A 17,364-nucleotide genomic window follows, 5' to 3' on the forward strand; every position below is an offset into this window, starting at 1 on the left:
CCCCTAAGATAATACTCCCCCTTAATAAAAGTATGTATGCATATGAGCTAAAAATATTTCAGATTTAAAGATTCATTCAAACATGCACAATAGGATATTTAAAGCAAATAGTTTTAGGAGAAAGAGCTTATAAAACATTGTTGAGATCTTCATCTTGAGGATTGTCATCATTCTTTGCTTCATTTGTTGTCTTCTACAAATCTTCATCATTGCCAGAATATAATTCAATTGACTCAAGAGATTTTGCCTCAAGGTCTACAATTTCATTAAAGACAACATGCACACATAAAATGTTTTCCGATTTAAAACTATATATGCTTTATATATTAGAAGATATTAAAAAAAATAGTTTTATCTACCTTGGAATAAAAATTTCTTAATTCTTCTTTTCAAATATTTAGAATAAAAACAATTTTTTTAAAAAAATATTTTCTTAAATATTGTTTTAAAGAAATTCTAAATTTTAAACAATAGGTACCCAACTATTTTGTATGGGTCCTTTGGGTTAGTTTGAAAATTTGAAATCATTTTACAACCCAAATATATCTACCACTTGGAACACCATAATGCTTAAGTTTACATTTGTTTGATGTATGACCCTTTTTCATACAATAAAAGCATGATACAACATTTGTGTTCCTATAAGTTGTTCCTTTTTCTACCCAAGTTCTACGGGTTCTATAATTATGCTTATTTTTAATTCTAGGAACATACTTATTTTTAACAACCTTATTTTCATTAGTTTTACTACATTCTCCTGAGGTTGTTTGTTCTAGTAGTTTCTTATGATTAACACAAGATGCACATTTATCACTACTAGTAAATTTACCTTTTTCATAAATTAAAACTTTATTTTTCAAATCTTTATTTTCTTCAAAAATATTTTCCAAATTTAATTTTAAATTCTTATTTTCTTCAAAAATATTTTCAAAATTTAACTTTAAATTTTTGAAATCCTTTTTCAATTTTTGATGGGCTTTATCTAATTTTTCAGATTCTACTATTAAAGCAGCATAAATTTCATGCAATTCATTTTCACTAATTTGACTAGAATTATCAGAATCGCTAGATGTACTTACTTGGCTTCCAGCGTCGTCGTTCACCACTAAACAGATGTTTGCTTCTTCATCTGAGTAGCTTGAATCTGAAATGGTCTCATTGTCGTCTTCCCATGCGATGTACGCTTTCTTTTTCTTGAAGAATTTCTTTTCTTCACCTTTCTTTTGATTTGGGCAGTCTGCTTTTAGATGCCCCTTTTCTCCGCAACCATAGCATCGATAATTTGAGGAAGATACTAGATTATCTTTCTTTTCGTATCTAAATTTTCCTTTACCTTTAGACTTCATGAACTTGTTGAGTCTTTTTATCATGAGTCTCAATTCTTCTTCTTCGTCTGAGTCTTCATCTTCTGATTTACCTTTGCTTCTTTCAACCTCCGACTTTAACGCCAAACTCTTCTTGTTGTTTTTGGCTTTTGATTCTTCTTCATCAAGTCTTCCGAGGTCAAGTTCATGCTCTCTCAACTTTCCAAATAATGCAGCCATGGTCATTGTGTTGAGATTTTGTGACTCAGAAATTGCAGTCACTTTTGGTTGCCAAGACTTGTCTAAAGATTTCAGAATTTTTATATTAAGCTCATCAGTATCAAAAGATTTACCTAGTCCAATGAGATGATTGACAATGTTGGTGAAGCGTTTTTGAACATCTACTATTGTTTCGCCTTGCTTCATCCTGAACATTTCGTATTCCTGGATTAAGGTATTCTTTCTAGCTCTCTTAACATCATCTGTACCTTCATGGGTTACTTTAAGTACTTCCCACATTTCTTGTGCAGTTTTACAAATAGAAATCCTGTAAAACTCATCAACAGTTAAAGCAGATGAAATAATATTACGAGCTTTTACATCATTACCAAATTTTTTCTTATCTTGAGCAGTCCATTGGTCACGGGGCTTTGGTTCCTGCATATTGTTAATTGGAACAAAAGGACCAGATACAACAGCATCCCAAATATCTATATCAATAGATTCCATAAAAATTTGCATTCTAACCTTCCAGAATGCGTAATTTTCACCTGTGAATAGTGGGGGTCTATTGATAGAAGCACCCTCTGCGAAGGTTTGATGCGATCCCGCCATTTGAATGACTATCAAAGCAAGCTCTGATACCAATTGTCAGGAGCGGCTACAGCGGAATGGTTAGCGTGGAATAACAAACCAAGAGGGTTTTTAATTCAAACGTGTGCCTTTTAATTTCTACTCAATTAAACTTACTTAGCAATTAATATTGACAAATAAAGAGAGTAAGGTTGAGAGAAATTTGCACAGATGATTTTATCCTGGTTCGGATCTTACCAATCCTACGTCCAGTCGCTTATCTCAAAACAAGATAAACAGTTTCACTAACACAAAACAATTACAAACTACAATCACAAAGATACAATTTGTAAGAGTTTAGAAACCACCTCTCTTGATACCACAAGAGATGAAACTACACCTCCTTTGAGTCTTCACAAAGGATGAACACCTCCTCCGAATACTTCACGAAGGATGAACACCTCCTCCGAATACTTCACGAAGGATGATTCTCTTCCGAACACCTCCTTAGACACACCAAGGATGAACCGGCTATTTCCTCTGTCACTGTAGCAGCACTTCACCAGCTCCACAGACAAGAGTTTCACAAGCCGAACAAGAACACACAAGTCTCAAGAGTTTCTGAGTATATGAGCACAAGGGAAGAGTTTCTCAAGTTCTTGTTGAGAGAAAATGAGAGTCTATTTATAGACTCATCCAAAGACTCTTCCATTTTTCGTTTTCAGCCTTTCTCACTGTGTTAATCGATTAGCTACAGTGGTTAATCGATTAGCACCCCAACGGATAGTCCAACGGCTCTTAAAACGGCTAGTTTTTCAAACGGCTCCTGTGTTAATCGATTAACAGCCCTTGTTAATCGATTAACGTTAATCGATTAACACCCTCTGTTAATCGATTAACACTGCAATGCTGGGCTTCTTCATGGCGCACTGGAACAATCGATTAACACCCTCTGTTAATCGATTAGCACTGCACAGTTTTTGCTGTTTGGCTTATTTTTACATTACTTTTGAATGTATACATAAAACTACTAATTTTCCTATGTTCATACAAATATTACAAAAGATTACAAGTCTTCAAAAGATCATTCTTCATGAGTCTTGGTTGTTCTTGACTTGATTTGGATATCATCAAAACTTCATCTTCATCATTTTGCTAACACAACCCTCCTATCCCTATGTCTAGGTAATATTGCTTTTGGGAGAATTTCTCCAATTCTAGATTTTCTCATATGTGTCCATAGTGACAAAATAATTGATCATGCAATTGAATGAGTTAAACAAAGCATGCATGGAGTGTAGAGGAAAAACCCTAATAATTAATGAACTAAAACATTTATAATAAGAATCAATTCAATACATGAGAGTTTAAGAGGTTACATCTTTCCCAACAACAAATAAGGTTTAGTTCCCCATTATCATGGAGAAACTATATGAACAATGGAATGAAAGAATGAAAGAAGAGAAGAGCTGTCACATCCCCAAATCTACCCCAAGGGGTGAAAAGTGTGTTTTTGTGCTCAAGCCATCAAAAGATACAATTCCTAGGACGTGCAAGTCCTTAAATAGACCAGAAAAATAACAGAAATCAGGTTCAAGCTCGCTAAATAACAGAAAACGGGTCCAAGCCCACTTCGCTAGCGCTCAATGCCCTAAGTGAGGCTCCCAAGCGTGATGCGGTGCAGAGTACATTCAGCAAATGTGATGGACCGTTCGGTTTCACTTTGATATCGTTCGACCGTACACTGTTGACCGTTCGACATATCTTCTACCACTTCACTCAGCTTCTCCTTTCACAAACCGATCGGCCAGCCTTGCATCGTTCGGAAATTGTCTCTCTTGCTTACACTGTTCGGCCTAGGTTCCACCACATTCATACCATTCGGTCTATCTTCTTCACCTTTCGGTCTGGATTCTTAACCATTCGGTTTGGATTCTCTCGCATCCTACTGTTCGGTCTGGTGCTGTTTTTGTCTTTTCTGAGTTCCAACTCCTTGGTACTTTTACTCTTCTTCCAAATCATATCAATAACCTACAAAATTAGGGAAATTTAGTGATAAAATCATCAAGTATAACCTCAACTCTCTTATTCACAAAACTAAAGCAAAAACATGAGTTCAAGCTAATTTCTAAATCATATAGAGTGTTTTTAATATCAAAATTAAGTATAAAAATAACGGTATTTCAACCATTATCACAAAACAAAACAATAGAGTTTTGGTCCCCATAATCTCATTTGGGTCCTTTGAGGTTAGAGACAAATTACTTTATAATAGGAATCCAAGCATATTTTTCATTAGGAACATCAAAATGTTTTATTCTACATTATTTAGAAGTGTGCCCCTTTTTCATACAGTAAAAACATGTGACAACATTTGAATTTCTATAATAGAAAGTTCCTTTTTCAACCTATACCCTATGGGTTGTTTTAATTTGGTTCTTACTTTTAAGAACATTTTTATTGTTATAAATATTTTTAATAGATATAAGCATTTCAACATTATTATTTCTTGTTGCCACTTCAAGCATATTTTCAAGAATATCAATATCAAGCATATGACTCTTACATGAAAGGCATTCAACAGGATGTTCAACATTTGTAATATCTTTCATTTCTAAATTGCAGATTTTATTCCTTAAAATAACTTCTTCATCTAATTCCTTCTCATACTTAATTTTCAAATCTTTAAATTCCTTTTTCAAATTTTTATGAGCAGCATTCAATTTCTCAAATTCATCAAGTAATTCAAGAAAAGCCTTTTGTAAATCAAATTCACTAGTGTCAAGGCTAGACCAACTTACTTGGCTTGAAGTGTCATCAATATTAGCTGTCAAACACAAGTTTGCTTCCTCAACAGAATCACTTGAGCTACTTGAGTCATTATCATTCCAAGCAATGTAGGTCTTCTTCTCTTTGTGAATTTTCTTTTCCTTTCTTTCTTCACTTTTCTTGTTGTTTAGACAAACAACTTTCACATGGCCTCTTTCACCATATCTATAACATTTGAAGCTTGATGACGAGCCTTGATTGTCCTTTTTTTTCTTCAAGTGTTAGCTTCCAGATGATTCAATGTTGGTCATTAAGCATATATTTTCTTGCTCACTTGAATCATTTGAGCTTAAGGAGTTTGATGTAGAGCTTGAATCAGACAACGTCAACTTAACCACATCTATGATTTTATCATGAGTGACTCTTAAAAATTCTCACATTTCCTGAGCACTTTCATAAATAGAAACTTTGAAGCATTCATCAAGGTTTAGTGATAAAATTATATTCCTAACCCTAACATCATATTGTGCCATTTTGTTTTCATCGATAGTCCACTGTAAAAATGGTTTTTCTACTTGCATATCATTTATAGTAATAATGGGAACAATTGGTCCATTTAAAACAGCTTCCCAAATACCCTTGTCAATATACTCCAAAAATATTTGCTTTCTTATTTTCCAAATAGCATAATTTCCCCCCGTAAACAAATGAGGTCTATCAATTGAAACACCCTCTGTATACATTTGATTATGACTGCCCATTTTCGAAAAATTTTAAAAACTATCAAAGCAAGCTCTAATACCTAGAGTTGTCAAAACGGGTAACCCAGCCCAACCCAACCCGACCCACCACGGGTTGGCCACTTAGTGAGCCAACCCAATCCAACTCATTTATTAGTGAGCCGAAAAAATTTGAACCCGACCTGACCCACCACGGGTTGGTGGGTTAAACGGGTTGGCTCATTGACTCACTTAATTAACTTTTTTTTTTCACCCTCTTCTTCTGAGATTCTTATAACATGTTACTTTGATCGATCAAATTGAAACAATAATAATTGGACCAATTGATATAAAAGAAAATGAAACAAAAGAAATATATTGTTACATATATTCTAAGCTGTCAAGCATAAAATTTTGCCAATTTAGTTTAATGAGACATACACAACTGTTTAACCAAGAAACTATATATAGCCGTTAACAAAAATATATAGCACAAGATAAAACTGTCATGCTTGTAGATAGGTCTAAAAACAAGATAAAACAAATGATATATTCCTGAATTATCCAATCTATAATATTATCCATGTATTAAATTGGAGTCCTAAATGGATAAATCTACAGTATTATGTTCTATTGAAGAATCTTCTTCTTTATCTTTATCTATAATATTATTCAATCTATAATCTTAAGGTTTTATTTGCAAAGGGGAACTTTTGGAAAGACAACAACGCGAAAGGCTCTATTGCTAAGTCAAGGTTGTGCGTTTTGAATAATTAATTTAATTAATTTGATTTCAATAAAAAAATAGAATTTAAATAATTAATTTGATTTAATTAAAAAAAAATAGGTGGTTTGGTGAGTCAACCCGACCCACCACGGGTTCAACCCATGTAACCCGGGTTCTTAGTGAGCCGGGTCAAAATTAGCTCGCATAAAAAATTTTGCATTTTTTCCAACCTAACTCGACTCAAACCCCTGGTGAGCCGGGTTGGCACACGGGTTTCAATCCATTTTGACGGCATTATTGATACCAATTGTAGGAACAACCGGTATTGCATGAAATGTTTAAAGAGAAAGAACATGTATCGGTCAAAAGCCAAGGGGGAGGGGTGAACTGGTTCTTTTAAAAATCGTGATTTTCTTTTGAGACTTTTATCAAACAGTTGGTAAATTAAAAGTGTAGAGTAAGAGAAAATCACATAAAATATTTTATCCTGGTTCAAATCAAAAAATTCTACGTCCAGTTGTTAATAAGTGTAAATAGTGATTAACTTTTTCACTAAAATATCTTTTAAAGATTAAAATAAGATGAAATAAAGATTAAGAACATAGAACACCTTCTTTTGACAAACGAACGAAGAACTTGCTCAATGAATTTGAAGAAAACCGCTTCGACCTTAGACCCACTAAACGCAAGTTTCTCCTTTTTACAAGACTTGATTCGAGCAACACTAACACTTGAGAACTTCCTTAGATTTTTTCTGTATTCTCAAATGAATTAGTTCCCTTTTCACACACAGAGAGCTTCCCTTAGACACACAACTCTAATACTCTCGAATGAAAAGTTCTTTTCTAAGAGATGTGAAGACCTCTATTTATAATCCAAAGTCTATGTAAGGTCAGAAACTGAAAAGACATATCTCAACTACCGGTGATAATCGATTATCATAAGTGATAATCGATTATATGCGCGACTTGGGCAATACTGAATCAGATAGAGATAATCGATTATTTTGAGCAATAATCGATTATTTGCGCAAGCAACTCTTTCTAAATTGACTCGTGATAATCGATTATCACTTGAGATAATCGATTATCTACGCAATGAAACACTATATAGGAAATTTTCTAAGTACTTTTACAAATGAACAATTAATCTTATACAATTGTTTCTACAAAATGCTTTTAATCATTTACAATATAGATTCTTGAGGTCTTTACTTGTCTCATCATCAAAATTACTTCAAAGCAACCATGCTTTCATAGTGATAACACATAGATAGAGTTTTGTTCTCCAAGTATAAAATCTTCTTCAATTATAGTCTGTAGTTTGGTAAGTTATCTTCTATGTAGTGTTTTATTTTGATAGTCTTATTGTATTAAAATAGAATCTTACAAAATGTAAAAAATACTTGTAAAGGGTTAGTGTTTTTTTATTAATTAATTAAATGTCAAGATGTTTTTCCTTTTCTAATTCTTTTGTAGTTTTTAAATGTTTTTTTACATAAAACAGTTGGGAGTTTTTTTTCAACATATAGAAGATTTACAAGGATAACACTACAAAAATCTGTATTTTTACCGGGGGTTTTTTTAAATATTACCGACGGTTTTAACCCCTGCAAATCATATTTCCTGCGGTTAGAAAAACCGGTGGGAAAACGTCCGTCGCCAAGCAAGTACCGACGGTTCTGGAAAAAACCGCCAGTATTAGCGGGGGTTTCCAGAAACCGCCGGAATTTCCAGGGGTTTTGTAGAAACCGCCGGAATTAGTTGGGGTTTCATCAAAATCGCCGGAAATAGCGGGGCTACTCAAAAACCGCCGGAACTAACTAGGGTTATCTCAAAATCGCCCCTATTTTTGATGGTTTAGTTTACCGGGGTTTTAAAACCGCCGGGAATTTGTATAGTTCATTTTTTTTTATTGTAATAAAATTAGATTATAATAAAAATGATTTTATTGACAAAACAAACAATAAATTAATATGAACTAAAATTTAATAATATTGCATAAAATAAACTACATTGTTCAACATAATATCATTCATATAACTAATTGTTCATACATAAAAATTATACATAAAAATTAAAAAGAAACAGGTTCATTATGTTCAATATAGATGTTCAATACTAAAAATATGACTCATAAAAGTATTCAATAACAATATCTAATTTTTTTTCTTCATTACATCCATTGTGTGACCCACTCTCTTGATCAGATACCTACAATATAACATAATAGTTAGTCGATAATATATTTAATAAAAAAATCATACAAATAAATTTAACAATTAAAAAAATCATATGTGCAACATCCTCCTAGTGTTTACATGATCATATAAAACACCATTTCAGGTCCACATGTATCCCCTTCATCACCCTTCAGTGTATCTTTTCAATCTTTCAATTAGTTTCCAGTCTCATGTATGACATTCAATTAATCGAGAAATCATTTTATTTTTGAACAGAGGTGAAATGGATTAATTTTTTAACTTCGTAATAATGACTTCTTTTATTTTATTCAATAGAATTTAGAAGCAATAATTTGGGGATGACCTGCTTCTTATTATATCTTTTCTACTATATAATATAAAATAATAATCAGTTTTACAAATTTGTATTTGATAATTTAAAATTAAAAACATGTATATATAATATAATTTGTAAAGAGGGTATTGCTACTGTTTTTATCACTAAAGAGTAGTATTATCCAGTATAATATAATCAGATTATATCCCAGTTCTGAGTTGGATTAAATTTTGAGATTATTTATAATTTCAAAGACTGAATTCACATTATAACTTATATTTTTAATTCCCTTTCTTTTTATTTATCTATTTAATTTTTTATCTTGTTAGATTATTTCTTACCCTGCTTTCTTAAGACATTAATTCTGAGGTGATTTAAGAGGAAGTGGCTATGTGTTGAGTGTGTCCCACACTAATCTTATATTTTGCTATATCACATAATGATAAATAACCTTTTTATCATCACGTCAATGATATTTTCATAGCTATATATATATATATAGCTATATATATATATATATTCAACAAATGAAACACTGATATAAATACTGTAAATTTAATTATATCAGTTGTGTCAAATTATATGTACAGTACACACATGCATTTCTAAGATCAAGAATATGGTTGACATTTGCAGGAACAACTTGAACAAGAAATAGATAAGGATATTCTTACCAGAAGCTGTAGTCTCACCAAGAATAACCTTGAATTGGTGTGAATCAAGTTTAGGACCTGAACAAAGCATTGAATAGAATAACCTGCAATGGGAGGGAAGTTTACCAGATATCAAGCTAGAATCCTTTATCTGACAAAAACGTTCTTGCTATCACAATGTCTCTACCTATTAATTATATTAGAAAAATAATTACAAATTTGACACTTCATATTGTTTTCTTAAAAAAATATTTTTCATATATTTTATTACTGTTTTTTGTGTTGCCAATTAATATCCTAAATTAGTAGTTAAAGAGTTAAAAATATATAATGAAAATATGACGAGTTGATGATATTAAATAATTAAAGGAAAAATATATTGATAAAATATAAATAATACGGGAATGAATCAGATAATAAAGTTGTTTTTATTAAAGATAGAAAAGATAGGAGAAACGTCTAATTACAGGAATTAACCGATAGTAGCTTACGAACTTGAATCACTACAGCTATAAAATCACAAGGTTCCTTTCATCAATTCCTAAATGGAACAAACTTCATTATGATCAGAAGCCACAAGGTCCCAAGCAACTTCCATCCACTACTTTTTGCCATGCAAATTTTGTCCTTGTTCATTTTATTTATTTTCGGAACACAGCCCAAGATGTTGAAGATAATGCTCTAAATACTTGCAATAAGAATTTAGTTAAATAAAATATCACCAAAATATCAGAAAAGATGAATTTAATTAAAAACTATAAAACCAAAACCAACGGAGAAGATTTAAATAAAATACCTCTTCATCTGAATCACTAGTACTTGAGGTCTTAACAGGCTGCTTAGACACAGGCACTGACTTGGCATTGGAAACCTTTTTGGCAGCCTTCTTCTGGAAACACAGAGACATTGGGTTTGTTTAAGTTCAATATCTGATTTACTTGATAAAAACAATCACAAACAACTAATCATTTGATTTCCAGAACATGAACCAAAAAGCACTATTAAAAGATAAATAAAATTAGTAAATTTACATTGTCTTCATCAGAGCTGCTATCATCAGAATCAAAACTATCAACTTTCTTCTTTGACACAGCAGGCTTTGACACAGCAGTTGCAGAGGGCTTGACATCCTGTATATTAACAATTATAAGAACAGAACATAACGCCCAATAACAAATTTGTAAGAGTAAAATAAGCTCAGTTATCAATTGCATCCAATCACCCACAACTTACATCGTCTTCATCAGAGTCTTCACTTGAATCATCGTCTGATGAAGCAGGCAGCTTTGTAGTTGCAGATATTTTCTTTTTCTAATATTATCAAGCAAGTAAACCACGAGACAAAAAATAGAAAATTATTGCACAATGTTCCCACATATATTGGCGAAATAAAGATTGTCCAAACAGAAACACACTGAACAATCTACTTGATATAATTTCTTATTTTAATTCCAGATAAAATATACAACAATTTGGTGATGTCCCACTGAGTATAAAACTTACATCGTCCTCATCAGAGCTGCTATTAGAATCAGAATCAGAACTTCCACTTGGCTGAGTTTTCTTGTTAGAAGAAGTTATATTCTTTGCTGCAGCAGGGACCGCCTTAGTTTTTGGAACCTTAAAACAATATGGAAAAAAGAGGAACCGTAAATATTTCAACAAACAAAAATCCCAAATACTGAGTTGGTTTTCTCCAATTGAGACATGATGAAACGTGTTACTCACATCATCCTCGTCAGAGGATTCCTCAGATAAATCAGAAGAGCTTGCAGCTGCAGCTGGCTTGCCTTTCTTTGCAGAGGCAGTTACAGAGCCATTCTTGGCAGCAGGTTTCTGAAACCAAAAAGAAAAAAGATGACAAAGCCCATAAAAATACAAATGTGAGTGATATTTCAACTGACGTAAAATTTATATTCTGGACCAAATAACAATAAAAAATAGTGAGAAACGATAACGATCACATGAAAGTTAGGCCTACTAATGCATGAAGCCATGAATATAAAAAAACAGTAATTATATTCTCAATAACTCTATCTGCAATTCAACAACTTATTTTTCTAAAGAACGAGTAGCAACGTCAAAATCCTGAAACTCCTCATATCACCTTCTTGATTTTCGGGGTTTGTCACAAAAAGAAGAAAACAAAGCTAAACAAAAACCAACTATAAACTAACACTGAAACCAAATACCAAATTCATAAAACATGCATCATGTAAATAGAGAAGAAAAAAGCTTTTTGAAGCCATTCCACACTCAAGTATTTGACTTACTAATGAATGAATAAGTGAACTAACATTATTCTTACAATGTACAACAATCAAACACATATATGGGATGTACCTTTCACAGGGATCTCTTCATCACTTTCACTTTCCTCATCACTCTCGCTATCATCATCCATATACAATTTTCAATGATGGAAATTATCACATAATCAGATAAGAAAAAACAAGTCATTATTTCCATAACAAATTTACCATTATCTTGACCTTTCACTGGAAGATCCTCCTCCTCCTCTTCTTCACTGTCTACTCAAATTACACAAAACAAAAACATGATTGACTATAAAAACATGCCATAGTGTATGCTTTCTAGGTTGAGGACTAGTCTCCTTGAAGAAAAAAGGTTGTCTTGCGAGTTGCAATACACAAACACATCAATAGTTCAATGAAAATGAAACTGAACATTCAGCCACAACATACGTGTTTGTATTATTGCATTGTAAAAGAACACTCAAAGTAAGTATACAGAGAGGTATGTGAACAAATTACAGCTACAGTCAACGAGCTAGGTCCCATATCAAGACAATTTTCCTTAAGTGACATGATATCTGACCACTGGATTTCCATTTTTCTCTTTAGTTTGCCTTCAAGAACTTTCCAAACTAGATTTTGTTTAACGAAGTAACATTTTGCCACTAAATCACCCTCATGTTTTAATTTATACTGCCACAAAGAGAGACATCTTTGAGTTATTTAAAACTCAATGAAAATAATAGTTTCCCAAAATTCTAGAGACAAGTAGTTATATCTAGAATATACCTTCCACGAAGCAATTCTTAAAAGTGAAGCTGGGAAATTTGAAGCCTTAAGCTTTTCAACAGAGCTTGATGCAGCCGCAGCCGGACTTTCCCTTTTCAAACTAGAGCTTAAATTTTCATTTTGTGTATATGCAATAAAAGGTAAGTCATGAAACTCGTTAGTAGAACCATGAAAAACTTTGAGTGAAGCAAGAAATGGTGAGTCACAAAAACCCTTAAAAAAGAAAAAGAAAACCCTTTCAACCTCTTTTCTTCAAGACGGAACTGTGTTTTCACAATTTGGGTGGCGCAATGTTGCTCGTGGTAGCGGATTGCAATTTTTGGTTTTTTGCAGGTGCTGATTTGTGATTTGTGGTTGATCTATTCGTAGACTGTGGTAGTGATTTAGGGCTTTGCGTTTTGATTCAATGAGGGAACAAAAATGACGTTGTTGTTGATTCTGATGACTCACGGTGATCGATACGGGCGCGAGGTGGTGGCTGGAAGGTGAAGAAGATGGAGATCTAATGAAGGTGGCGCAGTGAATGACGGCGTGAAGGAGATGGTGGCCGACAAAGATGAAGAGTCGAAGTAGAAATGAAGAGTTGAAGTGGAGATGAAGAGATGAACTCAAAACGGCAGTGAAGGAAAATAAAAACGCGCTAAGGAAGGCAGATTAGGTTAACCAAAATAATATTTTACTCCGAAAGTGATTTTTTTTTAAAATATTTATAACTTAACTGCGGTTTTACGAAACCGCCAAAACTTAGCGGAGGTTTCCCAAACCGCCGGAAATAAACCTATGGTAAAATTGAATGTTTTTGTAGTGTAATATGACTTTGTTACTACATCAAAATATGGTCTTCCAAAAAAAATCTCCAACTTCTATTTTTATATTAGTTTTCTAAATTACACTTTTTTGATAAATTTTAATACACTTTTTATTTTATAAATTTTAATTAAAAAATTTAAGATTTTGTTATATTTTTAAATTTCTACTTCTTACTGTTTTCTAATTAAAAAAATTTCCTAAATAAAATTTCTATATTTCTATTATTTTAAATATTCACTTTTATAATTCTAGAATAAAATTATATTGCTTCGCCTGAAAAACAAATTGTGAAAAAAATCTAGTTGAGGAAATAAAGATCATATAGATGATGATAAATAATATCTAATGATAATATATATGTAAAAGAATCTACTCTAAAAAATTCCAAGGCTGACTTGATAATGATATACTATGTTTCTCTCTCTGGTTAAGAGTTCATTTATATAAATTTTGGAAGACTACTTATTCTTTTTTATTTACACAACAAATACCAAGACCGAATACAATCACAAAGCATTCATACGTTTGAAAATGAAATTTCTCGAAATTATTATTAATATATTTGCATTTTCATTTCATTCAAATTTTAAGTATAGCTAATGAAACTAAATTTTACAATCGAAGTGAAATATATGAAAGATAAAATTTAGAAAAAGAAAGGAAAATATTTCATCAGCAAATGAGCAAAATATTGAAGATATTACAATTAATGAAAGACAACTGCTCTTAGTACTAATAAAAAACATTTGCAATCACAAGTGCCCTTGGTACTAATAAAAAACAACTGTTACGATACTTTCTAAAAAGCCTCTCAAATCCTAAAAATAAACTATTTTCACGTTGCAAGACATTCTCCATTACATGATCAAGATCATCCAACTAAAATAGAAATATCAAATAATAAAGCACCGAAATTACTGCCAAACTTCAAAATAAATAGTACGACAATAGAACATTTTTAAATGCAGAAATATAATTGCGGAAAATAAAATAATATAAAAGCATGAAACAAAAGGGCTACTTTATATAGCTCAGTTGTCCTCCTTCTTCACTTGGTTAAGTGGCTGAGACCTAATGTTAGGGCTGATCTAGAACTCAATGAGGCCTGTAGTATGCGCACGCCCTGTAACAACACCATAAACTTCAAATATTTATTTACAAATTTGAGTATTTTTAATTAATCATTTTATATAAATATATTGAAAAAATATGTAAAAAATATAATTAAAAAAAGTGAAAAGATACGTCAGTAACAGTTCATGCACCAGATAAAAAGCATATTAGGTAAAACAAATTAAAATTTATATGACAGATATGTTAAAATATGTAAAACAAACTAAGATATATTATATGTAAAAATAAAAATTAAGAAAAAAGTGAGAAATACATTCAGAGATGACACTAACATTTCAACCATCAGATGAAAAATTTAGGTAGAAACTAAGCTAAGAATTGGTTAGGACCAGACTATATAGAAGAAAAATGTTTTTTAACCTAAAATTGAAAAACATTACAATCCACATAATTAAAAAGCATAATCCTTTTATTCTCTACTAAACTTACCTCCTCTTTGCCAATGCTAACTACTTTCTCTTGTAAGTCATGACGGGGAATGTTCATAGTCCTCAGCAAAGACACAACAGAAAGAGAGGACGATGGCGTCACGACCAAATCATCAGTTACCATATAAGTTGTCGGTCCTTTAACATAGCCTTTACCGTTGTTACTTGTATCAGACAGGGGATGGAGAAACTCCGAAGCCACACAGCTTTCAGAGACTCCATTGACTACCTTATGTATGGGAGTTAAAGAACAAGCTCTAATTGTCCATTCGATTACGCGATTACGAAAGTATCCGTTATTCAGAACGTAACAAAAGTAATTAGGAACATCACCATTCTTTAAAGATAGCAAATTGTGCAACTTGAATTGTGGGGCAAGAACAGGATCAACAAACTTATTCTTTACTTCCTTTGTGGTAAAATAATCTTCATCAAGATCAACAACACTCTTATACAAACCATCAACACTGTCAACGTAAGGACACCCTCCCATCAAACATAACGCTCCCAAAGGAATAGTCAGAAAAGTAAAAAGAAAGTCTGCAAAATCTGCTTTTCCTTCAGCAAACAATATCTTCCCAGTAGATTTTCTTAACACTATTTTCACTATGATTCCATCACAATTATTCGCTTTAAGATCACAGGGAGTGATTCTTCTTCTTTTAAGCAATGTCTCCCTGTAATCTCTCCCTCCTTTTTCTAAGAACAAATCTGTCAAAACTGATATTGAGCAGAAACAATATTTCAGCAGATCCACAACCTAAAAAACAATAAATTCGAATAAGCAATAATGAGCAACACCCAATACCCAATAAACAGTCTTAAGTGAATCACTTAATAAGCAATACCCTAATATGAAATTCAAATTCAACTACAAACCTGATTCTTAGTTATATTCACCGTCCTTTCGCTTATTAAAGACATGTTTTCTATTCCACTGTCCTTTAGCACATTAATAATTTTATCCAATGAATTCGGGAAAACCTTCAGATCGTCCGTGATCATGAAACTGGAATTAGTCTGAACAAAACCATCAAAGGAGTCAAATGTTTCAGGAGAAATAGGTTTTGCTAGCATACTTCCACATCTGCACCTTTTATTTCTGAAGGTGCTTATCAAGACAGGGGGTTCGTCTCTACAACAGATCAAGTTGCTACATACGAAATACTCAGTGGGCTCTGTGTCGTCAATGTTTATCTTCGAACTCCTACAATAAGCTTCCATTGAATTTCTGGGACACAGTAGCATTTCTTTACAGGTATCTGTGGGAAAACACTCTTTGTCAAGATTCTCTACACTTTGATAGAGCGAGCTGAGAGATGCAACTTCAGATGGCTGCAACTTAGACTCCTTGCGCGCAACTCTTGCAATGGTTCCTAATGGCAATGTTAAGAAACTAAACAGAACATCCACAAAGTCCTTACCTGCCTCCGCAAAGATAACTTTATTTTCTTCTTTGAGCACCATAAGCTTCAAGGTAATACGTTCCTCGGTTCCAACAGCAGCCATTGTAGTTGAATGAAAACAAGTATCAAGTATCTAAACTTTTTTGTTCTAAAATGCTAGAAAGTATCTCTTTTGTTTTCTCACAAGAGGCTCAGGTATTTATACGGAAAACGTAAGCAAACATAGGCTGTAAAATGAACTTGTTTCTTTGTAAAAATTCATTAATTGTAAAGATATTTAAAGAAAAGAAGAAAGCCAAGAGAATTATAGGAATAGCTATGCTAGGATGCTAGGATTGATCAAATATCTATTATTATTGCATGGTTCCAAAAATAACTCACTATCATTTCTAATGATCTTAATTTGCCTCTACACGCAAATTTTGTCAGTTTTATTTCCAATTACCGAGTCAACCAAAAGTTTTCCCGATAATTGAATTTTAGCTTTCAATTTTATTCCCCTCAGCACTAGATATAATGACCCGGTTGTCCAACTTATATTTTACACAAGGATAACAATACTTTACATTTTAATATTATTTATGTTTTAATATAATTTATATGTTATTATGTAATTAGTTTATGTCAGTATTTATAATTATTATTATTAATTATAAAATAATTTTAAATTAATAATAGAATAATATAATGATATTAAAATATTATAAAAAGAAAATGTTATCAAATATTATTGTTTTATTAAAAAATTTAAAATTATTATCCGCAATTATAATATATTTAGAAGACACAATTCTAGCTTTCGTTTTTTTAAGTACATGGAATAGAAGGGACATTTTATATAGTCTCTTTAATATTCTTCTTATAATTAAAATTGATTTCAAATGCAATTAATGACTTTCAGAATTGGAACGGATTTGTTCAATTTTTTTATCAGAAAAAATAATAGAGTACTTATGATATCATATCCATTTACATAATTTCATTTACTCCTAAAACACTCAATTAAATTTACGAAACAGTCCAACAGCATAGAGCAGCGTAAAAAAAAGATATCAATTA

General features: G+C 32.0%; 2 protein-coding genes across 2 annotated transcripts; both read right to left on the bottom strand.

Moving 5' to 3' along the window:
- Window positions 1–9,554: 9,554 nt before the first annotated feature.
- LOC128195295 (nucleolin 2-like) lies at window positions 9,555–11,887 on the bottom strand. Its single transcript, XM_052872537.1, has 7 exons — window positions 11,834–11,887; window positions 11,212–11,319; window positions 10,987–11,103; window positions 10,717–10,794; window positions 10,515–10,613; window positions 10,280–10,372; window positions 9,555–9,587 (listed from the first exon to the last, which is right to left on the bottom strand). The coding sequence occupies exons 1-7, from the start codon at window positions 11,885–11,887 to the stop codon at window positions 9,555–9,557; spliced, it is 582 nt and encodes a 193-aa protein (XP_052728497.1).
- A 2,264-nt stretch (window positions 11,888–14,151) lies between these two features.
- On the bottom strand, window positions 14,152–16,481 carry LOC108328625 (uncharacterized). Its single transcript, XM_017562512.1, has 3 exons — window positions 15,779–16,481; window positions 14,901–15,659; window positions 14,152–14,460 (listed from the first exon to the last, which is right to left on the bottom strand). Exons 1-3 carry the CDS (start codon window positions 16,406–16,408, stop codon window positions 14,386–14,388), a joined length of 1,464 nt encoding a protein of 487 aa, XP_017418001.1. The 5' UTR covers window positions 16,409–16,481; the 3' UTR covers window positions 14,152–14,385.
- Window positions 16,482–17,364: the final 883 nt, after the last annotated feature.

This window comes from Vigna angularis, chromosome 2 (assembly GCF_016808095.1).
Source record: "Vigna angularis cultivar LongXiaoDou No.4 chromosome 2, ASM1680809v1, whole genome shotgun sequence".
NCBI lineage: Eukaryota > Viridiplantae > Streptophyta > Magnoliopsida > Fabales > Fabaceae > Vigna > Vigna angularis.

Coding starts and splice junctions, on each gene's coding strand:
- LOC128195295 (XM_052872537.1), bottom strand. CDS start 11,887: ATGGATGATGATAGCGAGAGTGATGAGGAAAGTGAAAGTGATGAAGAG. Junction 11,320..11,833: donor AAAGTGATGAAGAGATCCCT/GTGAAAGGTACA, acceptor TTTTGGTTTCAG/AAACCTGCTGCCAAGAATGG. Junction 9,588..10,279: donor CTAGTGATTCAGATGAAGAG/GTATTTTATTTA, acceptor CTCCCATTGCAG/GTTATTCTATTCAATGCTTT.
- LOC108328625 (XM_017562512.1), bottom strand. CDS start 16,408: ATGGCTGCTGTTGGAACCGAGGAACGTATTACCTTGAAGCTTATGGTG. Junction 15,660..15,778: donor TGAATATAACTAAGAATCAG/GTTTGTAGTTGA, acceptor ATTGTTTTTTAG/GTTGTGGATCTGCTGAAATA. Junction 14,461..14,900: donor TTAGCATTGGCAAAGAGGAG/GTAAGTTTAGTA, acceptor GTGTTGTTACAG/GGCGTGCGCATACTACAGGC.